Source organism: Chlamydotis macqueenii, chromosome 23, assembly GCF_036417535.1.
Source record: "Chlamydotis macqueenii isolate bChlMac1 chromosome 23, bChlMac1.mat, whole genome shotgun sequence".
In the NCBI taxonomy this organism is placed as follows: Eukaryota; Metazoa; Chordata; class Aves; order Otidiformes; family Otididae; genus Chlamydotis; species Chlamydotis macqueenii.
The window spans coordinates 3,456,444-3,472,062 of NC_141578.1; the positions used below are offsets into that span (position 1 = coordinate 3,456,444).

The window sequence follows — 15,619 nt, forward strand, 5'->3', positions numbered from 1 at the left end:
ACATGTGGGCACATTTTATTCTCTGGATGCACTTACGCATTGTTTCTGCTCAACAGCCAAAGCTTTATTGATTCAAAACCATTACCCTTCTCCCCCACCCCCAGCACGCTTTATTTTTTTTACTATGTGCCCCCTTTCCCACCCCTCAACCACTCTTCTGCTTGTAATTTGAGTATTATCTCTGCTTGGAGTCTGTTTTCTCAGAAGAAGCCAACTGACAATTCGTTCAAAAAGTTTTTCTCCCAAGAACCATATAAATTACATGCAAAACATTGTACATAGAGATTAATATCAAAATGCAATACAGATCAGGTGCACTTTAAGCTGGACTCTAGGATATGGCAAACACACCAGGGTACATATTGCTTTGAAACCACCATTTTTTTTTTTTTAATGTCATGCATACCACATAATATTCAGTCTTTTGTTTTGTAATTTTCTGGTTTTTTTATACAAAAATACCAGTGCTTATTATACTTAGTTACTGGAAAAGAAAAACTCAGATCTGCGTGCCCTCTTCAAAAGAAAGTTTTGTTGTGAGAGCATTGGATAAATATATATACACACATAAACGTTGATTTAATACTGTATATATATATATTTATTTAAGGGGAGGAAATAAACTAAAGGCAGTTTTAGCCATGGGCTTCGCTGAATGAAAATTGTAATTTTTTTTGTTGAGCAGGAGGATATCAGAGGCAGGACAGCCAGACATCAGCCAGTCTAAGTGACAAGGGACAGCCTTGGCAGAGAGATGCTGGAGAGGAACAGCCAGGCGCCAAGAAACACGCTGGCATTGCCCCGCAGCCTCGCTGTTTGGGGCAGGACCAGGAGAGCGGTATCCCCACATCGCCGTGCCCCGCTGAGGAGAGCTGGGTGTGCAGGAGGGCAGTTTATGGGTTGCACACTCCACAGGTTGATAAACTTGTAGGAGCTGGAGCGAGTAGTGAGAAGCGATGGCAGGCAGGTACGTGTCCTTCCCTCAGGAGGTACAAAAGCTTGCAGGGACTCTTCTTTGAGGTGCTTGGTCCCTGCAGTCATGGAAGGTAACAGGAGTTGGCAATGGTATCTTGGAGATGCCCTCCCTGGATCTGGGATGGGGCTTTTCCGTTCACCCCAAGATTGTGTCACCCCAAGAAGCATTTCTAAAGGGGCTGAGCACTACAGGACATCTACTCCTCGGCTGGGGAAAGCCAAAGGCTGCCCATGCTAAAATATGGTTTAGTTTTTTTCCTTCTTGAGATTGTTTCAAAATTTTCCCTCAAAGCTTATTGCACAAAACCTCTGAAAATTAAGTAGAACCCCTGTGCAAATCAAAGGAAACCTTATCACATAATGCAAATGCCTAAAAATGCCTGTTCAGCAATGCACACAGGACGTGGTATAATGTCTTTGGTACCAATCCGCCAATTTTTTTTTTTTTTTCACAGCAAACCACCACCACCAGAGACCCTACTGGTATTAAGAACTGGATGCAAAATTATGTTCAGAGTGTTTTAATAACAAAGCATTCCAAGGCAAGTTAACACATATCACAGGGTATGACTTCAGTTCCTGTCTGGCATGGCACTCTCCCCCGTGCACACTCGTGGCAGTTCAAACAAAGCAAGGAGAAAAAAAAAAAAAAAAAAATATATATATATCTCCCCCTCTTTCAAGGCATGTTGCAGAGAGTCCCCAGAAGTTCGTGCCGCCGACAATGCCATTCAGCGTAGAGCACCAATCTCCCCCAACTCTTTTGTAATGTCCTTAATAACTTAACCCATAGTCATCTGCTGCCAGTATATCACTGAAACTAAATAGGAAAAAAAACTACTTTACAGAAAAGATGTATGCACAATAAACGTTTATACTTGAAGCAACCAGCCATACCAACATAATTTATATATATATAAAAAAAAAACCAAACACACACATTTGTGTAGTCCAACTAACATCTAGTAGAAAGATGGCTGCTCAGAGAAAAGGAAGCTGACTGGCATCCGATCGCCGACACGCTGAATTAACTACCTGTCACTTTGAACTGCCGTCGCGCAGTCACACGCCGTCGCAGACGTGGGACTCAAGATTTGTTTATTTTTTTTTTTCTTTAAACAAAATACATATGGCTGACGTAAAAATATCAGTTTCTGATCTAAAGAAAACTATATTTTTTTTTTGCATAATATTTATATATAATTATTTCTCCCCCTCCTAATATGGAAAATAGAACAACAAAAATATATCAACTAAAGAACAACCAGACCCTTGTGGCAACCTGCCAGTCACAGATTTCTGGAAGTGACTTTGAGAGCCTCCAAAGTTGGCTTTTTGTTGGTTTTCATCAGTTTAAGTCTTTTCTAAAACAGGTCTGAGGTATTAAAAAAAAAATAATATCAAAAGAAAAACAAAAATTGGTGTATCCCCCCCAAAGTATTTAATAAATATTTATGTAAGCTTGTAAGAACACCATATTTTCATCTTTTTTTTTTTTTGCAAGTATTTAAAATAGAAAAAGTGATCTTTTAAGCAATGTCACCTTTAGCACAGAACCAAACCCCACAACCACCCCTTTTGTCTTTTCCTGTCACCACTGGCGTATCACCCAAGAAAACACCCCCCACCCCCCAGTCCTGCCCAAGGAATTCTTTTCAGCTCATGTGAGGAAGGAACGGGGAGGGCAGCGATGGGTTTGTCTGCGTGGGCAGGGGGGCTTGAGATTGAATTTGCAATTGAGATGGGCAGTGGTGGCAATTTCTTCTTGCTGTTGGCAGTGTACGGAGCCCAGCCTTCACCCCCTTCGCCAGCACCGAGGCAGGAGACCTAGGAGAAGGACCTTTCCTCAGCTACCTGGGGCGGGAACGGGCCGACCTCATCCTTCCCTCCTCCCACCCCGAGGAAGGGACGAGTCGGTGCTGGGCTGGAAACGAAACAAAGACACTTGGTTTGTGATATCGTTTAAGGAACACTTGTTTCTTGGCAAAGTACTGGGCCCTCGCGTGGCAGGCGGTGCTGCAGGCAGTGCTCGGAGAAGGCACGGGAGATTCTGCTGTGCGTTCTTAAAGGAAAGGAAAGAAGAAACCAGCCAGCCCACCCTCTCGCTAAAACCTCTCTGCTTCCAGGGATGGAGGCTGGGCAAAGACGATGATGTTGTACAGCCAGTTACAACCAGGTTCTCTCTGCTTCCAACCCAGCCAAACGGGACAAAGAAGAGAAGGCAGCAGAGCCTCCTTCAGCCTTGCCTGCCCGGGGCCAGTAACCAGGGGTGCACCAGCAAGAGCCCATGGGGAAGAAACCAAGCCCAAGCAAAGCAAATACCTGCCTCCTGCTCTGCCCCATGGTTTCACAAGAGGGTCAGTTCAGAGCCAGCTTGCCCAGGACACCTGGGGCCTCTGCTCCAAAAACCCAGGACTCCCACCAAATGGTTACAAGAGACTGAGGTGAGGCAGAACAAAAGGTGAAGAGATGACCTTCTGAAAATCTACAAGTGAGGCAAAGCCTCCAGGCAGCACCTTCTCTGGAAGACCTGCAGCTAACCAACCAACCTGCCACCTCTGCCAGGAAGTTCCTCCACTGGCAAACCAGCTACGGAAGCGCTGTGGAAATCAAGGGTCCTCCCATCCATCACGGAGCCTGTCCTCCCCTTCCACCAGCTAAAGAGACAACCTGACTCATCCCTTCCATGATCTAGGAGTTGACCTGGCTGCACTGTCAATAACCCGATGCTTGCTCTCCATTCTGCCCGCTAACGCTTTGGCAGCGATGCGCAGAGCTGGCGGGCATGGCTGGAGCATCCTCTGGGGTTCCTCAGCAGTAAGCTGGAGCTTGTACTCCAAGGCTGAAGGACTATTTAGCTCAACAGCACAGACAAGCCAGAGCAGGCAAAAGTCCCTCTGCTCCTGACGGCAGGAGCCGTTAAACCTTCACAAGGCTCTCGCCAAAAGTTTCATGGCTGTTCAAGAGCAGAAGAGATGCATCTCCTAAGACTCCCCAGAAAGGAGCCCCGTTTCTTGCAACCATGGGGTTTTTCTTCACCACCCTTCCACTGCCAGTTTACCTCTACCTTGCTTTGTAGAAAAATCAGAATCTTTTACATCCAGCAAGGTTACAGCCAAGTCACCTTCATTCCTTTTCTATCAATTGCTGCTTTGGAAACAGAGAGAGAAAAGTGTGTGTGCTCACACGGAGGAGGAACTGTAAAGGCTAGGTACCATTTTTCAAGGTGGAAGACTGGTGTACATCCCTGTATCTATCAATCTGTGAGTAAACACCTTCCCCCGGCTGGGTATTTTTGTTTGTTTGTTTATTTTTAAATTTTTCGCACTAGAGTGCTAACTCCCCCACTTCCCACTGTGAAGTTACTGGGGGCAAATCCCACAAGCAAAGAACAAACCCCAACATTTGAAGAAAACCCTAAAAACCACGAGTGGAAAAAAAAAAAAAAATGTCACAAGTGCACCCCAGCCCTCAGGCTGAGAGCGTGCATGTAAGACTACAACAATTTGAACTTTCTTTGAACATGCATTTTTCAAAGTGAAAACTCCCTACAGACGCATGGAGCCCAACTCTCAGAGAGGAAATAACCCGGCTGCTTCACTTGGGTGAGTACCACTGAAAATTAGGGATGGAGATGCACAATTTTGGCTTAGCCTCTCTCTCCCAACACCCAGCATCGTGGTACTCTGGTTCCCACTGCTAAATAATGGTACACAAAAACTAACCCCCCAAAATAAAACACCAAAATGATATACGTATGAGCAGTTTGACACGAAGTGACCGCAGTGTGTGATCAGTTACTGGTGCCAATATCACACAGGGCGAGAGGCGAAGGTGGAGGAGGAGGGGGATTCAAAGTTCTAAGGTCAAACCGATGTCTCCAAGCTGTGTAAGGGGCTTTCGGGCTCCGGGACGGTGACCTCAGCTTGATCGCTGTCCACTGCATTGTTATTTCTGTTGAGGGATGTAGATCCACCCAGGCTACCCCCACCTCGCTTTTTGAGTCCGTCAGTCTCGGGGTCGTCTTCAGCGCCGTCAAGGAATGGTGTTCGAGGCTCGTCTTCCTCCAGGATGAACTCTGGGTGAGTCATGAAGTTATGAATGGAGCTTCTGGATTCGGGTTTCTCGAGGCCTTCGTACAAGGAGCTACGGAACGCATTCACCACTTTGATCTGCCAGGAGGCGAGGAGCGTGGGGGATAAACAAAAGAGGGGTTAGTAGCAGCTACGAGAGGCCAGAGCTCCCAGGAGAAAGTAAAAATAAATAAGAAAGACACAATAAAACAAAAAGCACAACAACAACAAGTCACCACTACTGAACAAACAGCTATGTCAAAACGAGAGATCTATGGTGAACTACGAGGACCAACATGGATAAGACTCAGGCACTAGGTGTGTGATGGGGAATCAACCGACTATGGGGCGACTTCAGAAGCTGCAAGAAAAGACACAAAAAAAAAAAAAACTCAAAAACCCAGATCACTTTGAATGAATGGAAGCCAAAATGCATTAGTTGTCATTACGTGCGCACACGCGTATCTGTGTGTATAAAGGAGGACAAAAAAGTGGAACTACAACTCAAAAAAGAGGTGGGTTAGACAAACAGTGGGTTCACTTCAAGGCAAAAAAAAAAAACAACTCTACTGTGGGAGCAATGTGTGTGTTTGTTCTACTTCATTTTTAGACCTATAGAAAGGAACGGGCTTTAAAAAGGTGTCACAAACTTTTCAAGCCCACGTGAAGCAGTAGGTCCAAGTGGATGCCATGACCAGTAAAACCAGACCCAGCTAAACATGCAAGAAGGAAGCCAGATCTGTGTGAGTTTTCCCACACGGCTGCCACCTGCATCCCGGGCTGGAGCTCTGGATCCTTCCCTACACCGACATGCTGAAGAAGACCCAGCGGTTTCCAAAGGCAGCTATTCTTTTGGATGCTCTGCATGAAAAACAATCTCAAGCTTTGCTAGAAAGCCTGGCCATGCACCGCTCCTGTGAAACCCACAGGCTGTCGGCACTGCCAAAAGCCAGGCTCAACACGTTACAAAGAGCCCGGTTTGGACAACCATGGCCCTGCTACCTCCATCGCACTGGAAGGGAGAGGTCTGGAAACAACCTGGATTCACTGCTCCCTCCAGTTCCTCTGGAAATCCAGCCTTGAACCCTTCCAGCTCTCACCCTCCCTTGCAGCCAAGTCACAGTTGTTCGGTCGGATGGGTGACAAGCGTCCGATCCAGCGAATGATGGGGCAGGAGGCGGCAGCGCTGTGGGGCTGCAGCAAACCTCTCCACCCCGGTGCAGGCTCGGGCATGGGTGAGACAACCAACATGTGCACCTCGGGCGCGGCAGAGCGCTCCAGCTCTCGTGGATGACTCAGGGCTAGAATCACTGGGAAGATGTCAGAAGGCATAAACTGAAGGAGAGCAACGCAATATGTGGGTTTTTGAAGCAGAGCCAACAAACCGAGCAGCTGAAGGTCTCCCAGGCTTTAGAGGAGCTGGTGAAATCACACATCTGGCTCTGCCTTTTACTGCAAAGCTGAGAGCTACCCATCAGTGTGGGTCGCTCTCGGTGTGAGTGCCCTCCGAAGCATCCCTTGGGCTGCTCCGCTGCCTTACACCCATGCTCTCCGCGCTGACTCTTTCAGGCCAGAGCCAGCACGTTGCCTCTCTCCAGAGGTCCCCCTGTCCTACTGCAGCAAGTCACACCAGCACCCTCCTGGCTCGTGGCACCCTCCCAGCCACCTGGGAACTGGGCTGTCTCCTCCCTTTATAGAGGAGGAAGCTACTGACAAAAGCTGCCAGCAGGGACCAAGCATCCTGCGCAAGCTCTTGCCTGTGTTATGGAAGCAATGGGAGTCTTTGCTCTGTTAAGCAGAGTTCATCTGGGACCAGATGTTCTCAACTCCTTCTCTCAGAAAGAAATGCCTCCAGACCACCATGAGACTCTGTTCAGCAACGCTGGGTGCAGTTGGGGAAGTCAGTAACCCCACCCCGTACAGTGCCGGTTGTCCTGCTCTGTCTCCCGCCCCCTGGAAGCGGCACTGCTATTCACGACCTACCTTCAGCTGCTCCCAACACCTGAGGAACCCAGTCCTCACTCATGTCCCTCGCCTGCTCTCATGGCATCCCTGTGAACTGAAGCTAGGACACAAAAAGGGAGCAGATCCACAGATCCCACAAAAGGGGTGCTCCTCTGCAGCATCCCTATGCTACACCCTGGAGAGCCAACCCATCACTCAGCCGCCGGCCGAGGGAGTGGAGAGCGTGCAGAGCTGCTGGAGGGAGAATGATTCGGATATCCCCTTGCAAGCTGATGAGGCAAATAAAGTTCTGCCACTTCTTTGGGAACGGGCTGCAGATCTGGTGGGTGAACAGAGATGCACCCCTCTTCCTGGTGAGATGAGCCAGGTTAAACTGTCCCCCTTGAGGTCCTCGGGCAGGCTAGGAGGGAAGTCACCAACCAGCACAACGAGAGCCTCCTAGGGATCTTTGGTCTCAGCACAAACACCACTCACAAAACCAGACTGGAGAAGTTACGCAAAGAAGAGTCTAGTGCCTGGAACCCTGGAGATTTTACCTGCAAGATGTTCCAGGGTTCCCCTCTCACGAGGGATGCCTTTCTGAGTCTGCTCTCCGAAAGATGATGCTGCACCACACGGGGCAGCAACGTGGCCTCCCCCGGCACAGGCTAGAAACAACCAACCAGCTCTTGCACACGCACACGGACCGGCACACACACACGAGCTGGATAACAGACACTCATGAGGAGATGAGCATGGGCCAGGTACCCTCCCCATGATGCTGGAGCACCAGCTGGCCTGCGGAAATGGAAAGTTTGTGTAGCTGGGAACAGAAATTCAGAGCTGTGTTTGCTGCACTAACAACCACAGCAAGATCCTGGATAAATTCAGTGTTTAGCGTGCAAAGGACAAGGGAGACCACCGAGCAGTCCACCTTCTACCAAGATTGCCAATCTCTCACATCATCATCATCTTGAGAGCAGCAACTGACAAAAGCACTGATCCCTAAAACGCAGTGTGCAAAACCAAGTGTACTAAACCAAGTATAACCAACCCGAAGAAGCTAACGAGAGCCTAGGTGATGGCCAAAGCAACTAGGTGGTCACTCTAGTACAAGCTCAGAGGAAGGAGTAGCTTCACAGAAGCCCTCCCTGCCCCACTGCTCAAGCACTGGTGAGTCCAGACCCCATCTACCATATCACTGCCTTCAGCTCCACCAATAACTGCTGCTGCAGCTTTCCTCAGATTCTTACTTTCATTTAACCAACTCTGTCAGCAACTGCTGTGAAATTAATTCAGCTGTGCAAACAAAGATGAAGTCCTCCCCTACCAAGCTGAGAGCCCACCTCCTTCCCTCCCCATGGTCAGGCTCACACCTCCTCTCCACCTGAAACCTTCACAACCTGCATAACCTCCAAGCTTGGAATTTATTCTTATTTCACACCATCACTGCAGCACCGCGATGTGCTGGGCAAACCCCACTGCTCCCATGGAGGTGGAAATGACATCTTCTGCATGAAGCCAGCATCAGCTCCACCACTGACCCCTTGGTTGCTTTGCCCAGCTCCCTCAAACCAGGGCAAAACCCCCAAAGGAGACCAGCTCAGCTCTGCGGACCATCTCCTGAGGGTCATTCCCAAGACCTCCCTCTCCTCCCCTGATCGGGACACAGCAGGCGGGGCTGCCCAGGTCCAGCCCTGGAGAACTCATCCCACAGAAGTGAAGTGGAAGACAGAGGGACACCGTGAATCTGTACGGAGGGAAATGGAGCTTTGAGAGAGAGGGAAAGGAAGCAGCAGAGGGAAATAGAGAAAAGCCTAGGCAGAAAACAGAGGGAAGACTTAGTGACCTGGGTTAGCTTCTGGTAAAGCTGTTTGCTGCCTGGAAGGGCACAAGCTATCCAAGTTATCTATTCCCTTGCTGCAAATCAGGGAGAACATTAATCCACAGACTGCAAAAAAAACCTGTGTTTTGGTCTTGTCCACCCAAGCCCACTGCCCTGAGAGCCCCCTAAGCCGGTTTGCTCCCAATTAGAAAGTCTTGGTGGTGCACAGATGCAGTCAGGAACAGAAGGCAGCTGTGCTGCTTCAGAAACGTTGGGGTTAAACAAAATAACATTCAAGCATCAGTGTTGGCTAAATAGAGAGAAAACAAAATTATCAGAAATTCTCTCTTCTCTCCCACAGTGCATAAACAGTGGAGACTGAAAGCTATTCGAAAAGTCACCAAGGGTATTTTCTTTAATAAGAGGAGAACACAGAAAATGACTGTGCAATAAAAAAAGCCAATTATCCAGGAAAGATACACTACCTACTCACAGCCTGGCACAGCCCTGCAGAGAGAATTCACGCTCGCATGCTCACAAGCCCAAATACGCAGCTCACAATGAACACTGAGAAGGGCACCACACCAGAGAGGGCTGGTCTTTGGTCTGGAAACCCACAGCTAGATCCCGGATCCAGCTTTGCCACTGATATTCAGCAGGATCATGTTTTTCCTCTCCGTTTGCATGCAGAGAGTCAGGTGTCTCTGCATACACCAAGAAACAGCGCGTGCAGAACAAGCCGGGCACCCATGAGCTGCTGCAACGGGCCGGCGACGCTCCGGCTCCGAGCCCCGCGCCGTCCCCGCAGAGCTCCGGGGCAGCAAAGGGCACGCTGATGTGCACGGGCTCGCTCAGCTCTGCCTCGCATGGCATGCAAGTTGACAGGCGCGACAGGGGAGGCTGCTTGCTTACAAGCCAGCTCCGAAACAGCGGGCTGAGCTGCAGGTGAGCGGCTCCGAGCAGCTCCGATGCGTCACCGCCGGCCGGCTGAGCCGCGGGAACCGGCCGCTCTCACTCACCATCCCAGCTCCCAAGCAAGGCAGGAGCAAACGCCCCTTCTCATGGCGCGCGAGGGGCAGAGAGGCCAGTTCCCGCGGCTCAGCCGACCCCGGTAGCACGCTAACTGCTGTGGGAAGGTCCGAGCGGCCGCTCTACCTCCAGACGGATTTACAGCTTCGGTAAAGCCACGCTTCTGCCCAGCCCTGCCCTCCTGGGGCATCCCGGGGCTGAGCAGAGCCGCGTTGGAAAGAAAAACAGCAGCTTTTGGGCACAGCGTGCCTTTTGTTACAGCAGCGCTTTTAGTTTCTCGTGAACACACAGTTCTTTTAACAAGAACTGCCCATTTTTGCACCCCTTGGGGGTGGTGGACTCATACGTCAGCCCTGCAAAGGAGGAGAAGAGGTAAAAACGGAGGAAGCAACAAGGAATGGGGGGAAGGACCAGAAAGTATTGTAACCTTGCTAAAGATGCAACAGTTTAAAAACTTTTTTTTTTTTTGGTTTTTTTTTTGTTTTGTTTTTAAAATGCGCTCCCGCCCCATCCTTCATTTTGGAAATCAGTGTGCAAGTCAAGGTGTAGAGGGAGAGAGAACAGGCTGCGTTAGGTTGGTGCAGGTGCTCTCTGTGGTTATTAGAAGTCATGCATTGTAATAGACTATCACTCACTGCCCGCAGGAGGAGATGCAGCAGCAGCAGCAACAGCAGAAGTGGTGGGAGTGGAATTGACGGAGGAAAGAGCTACATGGGTTGGGCTAGAAACATTTTTTACATCGTGGTGCTGGCTCACGATGGAAGGCTGTCTCCTGAGGGCTCCCTGCAAAGAGGAGGCGCCGGTCTGGAATGTGTAAACTACGTCCATCTGCAAAGAACCAGAGAGTGAGATAGCGTCGCCCCGGCCAGAGATAGGGAGAGGGGTTCGGGACGGAGGGGAGCAGGGAGGTCGGGCAGACACACAGGGACAGGAAGGAAGAAGGAGGACGGAGAGATGGGGAGAAGGGAGGAGAGCGCCCCACCACCCCACGCTCCCGTAAACCCGCACTGGGTTTGGCTGGTGTTTCTGGGAGCAGAGGAGAGGTCAGCTTCCAGCCTCTGCCCCGCTCTTAGAGGTGCGAGAGGAGCGGGGTTTATCCCACCACCAAGAGAGATTGCGGTGGGAGGGAGCGACAGAGGAAACACCTTGGGTTATCCCGACAATCTGCAGGAGGAGCAGAGAAAGAGAGAGGGTGGGCAGAGGTGCGAGCTGGCAGCCAGTGGTCCAGAAAACTGCACTGGGAAAGTTTCTGGTCCCTCAGCCCCACGGGACGTAGAGCTACGGGGCTGAATCCTGGGACACACCACATGCCTGCAGCTCCCACGGCAGCCGGCCACGCTGGAAGACGTTTCAGCCTCTCTGCCAGGCTCACGGCACTGCATGGGGCTCCAGCGGAGCCGGTACGGGCAGGCAGGGATGCAGCAAGGAAGCACCCTTGGTGGTGGCCACAGTTCCTCTGTGGATGCACCCCGAGGCCAGAGGAACCGAGCAGCATTTGGGTGCCACCATGGTTTCCCAGACACCATGCCGCTGGACTGCCTTCAGCCCCATGCCGCCTCGGCTTCGGCTCCTTGGGAAGGGGCACCTCCTCCAGCCCCAGGTGCAGCTCTCTCTCGCCCTGGAGGTGTTTCACACACTGCTTCGCTCCTTCCCCAGTGTGATCTCCTTCCACCGAGGGACCGACCCTCTTTTCCCCAGCGTGCCGGGCTGGCCCATGGGGAAGGGTCCTGTGCTCTCCCTTAAGATGTGTTCACTCAGGGCAGAAGCCCCAAGATGCTCAGGTTGGACCCGCCGGCTGCTCTGCTTGATGCACAGGGCACCACGGCCAAGAAAGGAGTTGCTGAAGAGGCTCCAGGACAAACCAATGCTTTTTTCAAGAGCTCATTTCAGCCCAGGTCCGCCGTGGTTGCAGGAAGATACCTCGGAGGCTTTGGGCTTGGCCCCAGCAGCACGCCTGGCCGCTGGTACTGCAGCCATTCATATCTACCAAGCCTCCAACACATCTGGACCACTTCTGAAACAGCCCAGTGCTCCCAGCACATCTTCCATGCGAATGAGCCAGACCAAGCTGGCAGCTCAGCCCCCCACAGCACCAGCACTGCCCTGGCCCCCCAGAAGAGGCTGGCTGCCCCTCACCACTCACGACGGGCAGGGCTCAAGGCTGAACCTCACCTTGAAACCCTCAAGGCGACATCTCACAGAGGAGAAGCAAAGTTAACATGGCACAGCATGGCTGCTGCGCTCACTCCGGTCCCTGTGTCTGGGCCATTTTGGTTATCTTCATTTTTCAGAGGAGTGAAAGGTAACACAGCAGCCCTGAGTGCCAGGGGCCGCTGGGGACCTACAGCTGTCCTCCATGGGGCAGCTCTGCTCGGGTCTCAAGGCAAGATGATGGACTGATCTCGCTGCAGGGAGCTCTCACTGCCCTGCCCAGCCAGTAGTCTGGGGGAAAAAACCACCCTTTCGGGAAAAACTGAGTCAGGGAGAAACAGCTGATGTGAAAACCAAATTGGCAGATAGATTCTCCTCCCCTTCTGTGCTTCGGAGCCAAGGGCTCCAGGCAAGGCGCCCACAGAATTGTCAAGGAGGGGTGGCAAGAGCCCATGGCCAAAGGGCCATGGGGAAGGACAGAGAGCAGCAGAGGAGCGAGACCGGAGAAGGTCTCGTGCAGGCAGATCCCTCCTGGGAATGTTCCCCACCGGGACCAGCATCCCAGCAGTGACCAAGAGCAGCTTCAACGCTGATCCGCTTACTGCACAACTCTAAGAGCCCAGTGGGCTCCGTGGCTTCTGAGCCCCCTCCTCTGCCGCACGAGCTGCCCATCAGCAGCCCGTCCAGCCTCCTGCAGACCAGCCCAGCCCCAGGCTGCAGGACACCGCGCTCTCCATCAGAACAGACCGGTGCCTTTCTCCGCCCCAAGCTGTCCCCAAAAGCCAGGCTGTCCTGGTTCCCCAACCAGGGCAGACCCAGAAAGGCACAGGTGGTGGGAGAAGTCTAGCCCAGGAGGCAACGGCATCCTCCAAGCAACAGCCGTCGCCTCTTTCCAGATAGAGACCCTGGAGAGAAAGAAAGAGAAAGAAAAAGAGAGAGAAGGAAGACCCCCGCAGTACCCGCTGCCCCACAGTACCTGCGTCTGTATCCTGTTGAGACCCCGGAACCACAGGATCTGCCCGCGCCGCAGCTCCATTTCAGCGTGGTCAATCTCATCCACGTCTTCAGGCAGCTCCTCCTCTGGGATCTCCTCCTTGGTGATGCCGTGCCCAGCTTCCTTCAGGAACTTCAGGTGGCTGGTTGGGACAGTGCAGATCAGCTGGGGAGAGGAAGGGAGAGAGCAGCTCCTTAGCCTGCAGGCTATGGCGGCATGGAGCCCACCGCCAGCCTTGACCAGGGGGGAGCATTCCTGCAGCGAGCTGCCAGGGACTCAGCCGAGAGATGCCAGGATGCAGCTGAGAGATGCCACGGCTGGATGTGCCCCACTGCAAGCAGGGTGGGAACGAGGAGTAGGTTAGCAGCCTCCTCTCCTCACTGCTAGCGTGGTACTGGGATGGAGCATCACCCCCTTCCAAAGCTGCCTCGGATAAATGCTGGGGAGAACAGGGGCAGCAAGGCAGCGGGAAGGGAGAGGCAGGCTGGGCTGCAAGCATGCTGTGGCGTGGAGGCACGCGGTGTATTTTTCAGACTGGCTCTTACCTGGCCCCAGAGGAGCTCTCCCACTCCGATAAAAATACACCAGAACCACTGGCTGAGGGTGAGCCCGGAGCAGCTGAACGGCTTCCCACCAAACTCCACAATGATGATCTACAGCACAGGAGAGAACAAGTCACGCCCTGGGGAGCTCCAAGGGCTGCGTAGCACAGCCATGGGATAAAGAGGTCCCCTAGTGCCACACAACTTTTCCCCTCTCCCTGGAATCATGAGAGGAGCACAAACCTCACATCTAGGCTACTAACTTCACAGGACACCAGAGATATGCTGGCTGGCCGGCCCTGGCATCCCCCCACACACTCTAGACCCCAATATTCAGGTTTTGTGCCACCAAGAAGCTGCTGGAGAAGAATAAGGGGACAGGACAGAGCTGTGGGCAGCGACTGCAGCACGCACAGGTCCTGTCTGCATCACGGTCCCCTCCCAGCCCCACCATCATCTTTGCACGCTGTTCCCGCAGCCTCACCTGAGCTGCAAACGTCCCCAGCACCACTGTGCAGAAGATGGGGTTGCGGTAGATTGACTCGAAGACGTTCCTCTCCCCGTGGATCTTGCGCGCATTGATCTCGTTGAACAACTGCATCATGACAAAAGTGTTGAAGACGATGGTGTAGTGCTCGGTGGGCGGGGAGTGGAGCGGGGCGTTTCGGCCACTGTCGATGTCAAAAAACTTCTCCCCTAAGCAGAGAAGGGGTTTTGGGGAGGGGATGGGGAAGGGCAGGGAAGAGAGAAGAAGATGAGATCCTGCTTCTTACTTCTTCTGTCCACTGGTGGAGGCAGAATTAGGATCCCAGGCACTTGCTGAAGATCCCTTGCCCCAGCTGCAGTCCCGCACACTAGCCCCACTGAACTCTTATTTCCCTAAAAATGTTGAAAACCTGCTGCCCTGGCTAAAACTGTCTCTGCACCCAGCGAGGTCTTGAGGATACCCACACCCTCAGTGTAAATCCTCTCCCTTCACACCCCTCCACCCCATCCATTATTAAATGAGCTCCATCCTGGCCAACATGGGGTCACTGAGTGACAGCTGAGAATAGCAGCACTGGTGAGGAAAGGTGGCTCACGAGGCAGTGCTGGGACTCTGCCCCTTTCCTCTTCCCCCACACCGTTTTTTGGGGCCTCACAGCTCACCCGCAAAAAGCAGCGTGAAAATGATAGTTAGCTGGTACACGGCGTGCCCCAGGATGTTCTTCATCATGGTGCGGGAGATGAGCGGCTTGTTGCGGCCGTATGGCTTGCGCAGCAGCAAGGACTCGGATGGGGGCTCCGTGGCCAGGGCTAAGGAGGCAAAGGTGTCCATGATGAGGTTCACCCACAGCATCTGGACAGCCTTCAGGGGTGAGTCCTGCAGAGAGAGGGGGGAGAACACGTCACGCCACCAAAACCACCCTCTCTTTGCTCCCCATTTTGCAGGAACCTCTGCTCTCCTCCCTTCCGAGCCTGGCAGCCCCGTACCTGTGTGATGCAGGCACCCGTGAAGGCCACGATGACGGCCACAATGTTAACAGTCAGCTGGAACTGCAGGAACTTGGAGATGCTGTCGTAGACGTTCCGTCCCCACATCACCGCCTTGACGATGCTGGTGAAGTTGTCATCCGTCAGGATGATGTCCGAAGCCTCCTTTGCCACATCTGTGCCAGCGATGCCCTTGAGGACCAGGGAGAAAGCAATGGGGTGAGCTGTGGAGCAAGGTCCATGCTCACAGTCTGCCTGGCTCCACTTCTTCCCAGAAAGCCCCAAGAGAAAAATCCGCCGGAGCCAGAGGAGCCATAGCGCAGCAAAGCTGGAAAATGGCTTCTAATTGCGGCTTCCTCCTTATGCCAGGGGACACGGGGATCCCTGGCTGAGCATCTCTGCTGCAAGCGAGGGCTGGGACCCCCAAATGAGAGAGAGCTCAGCAGCCCGAAGCCTCGGCACCTTCCTGGTGCCTTCTGCCCCGTCTGAGGTGGATGGCAGTCCCGCAGCAAGCGGGGCTTCCCACAGACTGCCAAAAGTCACCCGCAGCATCTCAGAAGGACACAGTTTGCTCTGCAGGAGCTGGGGTCTCTGCGTTTCTCACCGTCGGCAC

General features: G+C 52.5%; 1 protein-coding gene across 9 annotated transcripts in view; it reads right to left on the reverse strand.

The window, feature by feature from the left end:
* Window positions 1-435: 435 nt before the first annotated feature.
* The window catches only part of ATP2B4 (ATPase plasma membrane Ca2+ transporting 4), a 50,689-nt gene continuing 35,505 nt past the window's right edge, over window positions 436-15,619 (reverse strand). For 6 of the 9 annotated variants that reach the window (XM_086765884.1, XM_086765880.1, XM_086765883.1 and 3 more), the window contains 6 exons: window positions 15,007-15,198; window positions 14,683-14,896; window positions 14,018-14,229; window positions 13,537-13,644; window positions 12,974-13,156; window positions 436-5,147 (listed from right to left, as the gene is read on the reverse strand). In XM_086765884.1, coding sequence (XP_086622010.1) covers window positions 4,842-5,147; window positions 12,974-13,156; window positions 13,537-13,644; window positions 14,018-14,229; window positions 14,683-14,896; window positions 15,007-15,198 — 1,215 coding nt within the window. In that variant the 3' untranslated portion in view covers window positions 436-4,841. Of the gene's footprint in view, window positions 5,148-10,481; window positions 10,675-12,973; window positions 13,157-13,536; window positions 13,645-14,017; window positions 14,230-14,682; window positions 14,897-15,006; window positions 15,199-15,619 lie in introns of all 9 variants that reach the window. The other 3 variants (XM_086765886.1, XM_086765885.1, XM_086765888.1) reach the window with 2 other exon arrangements.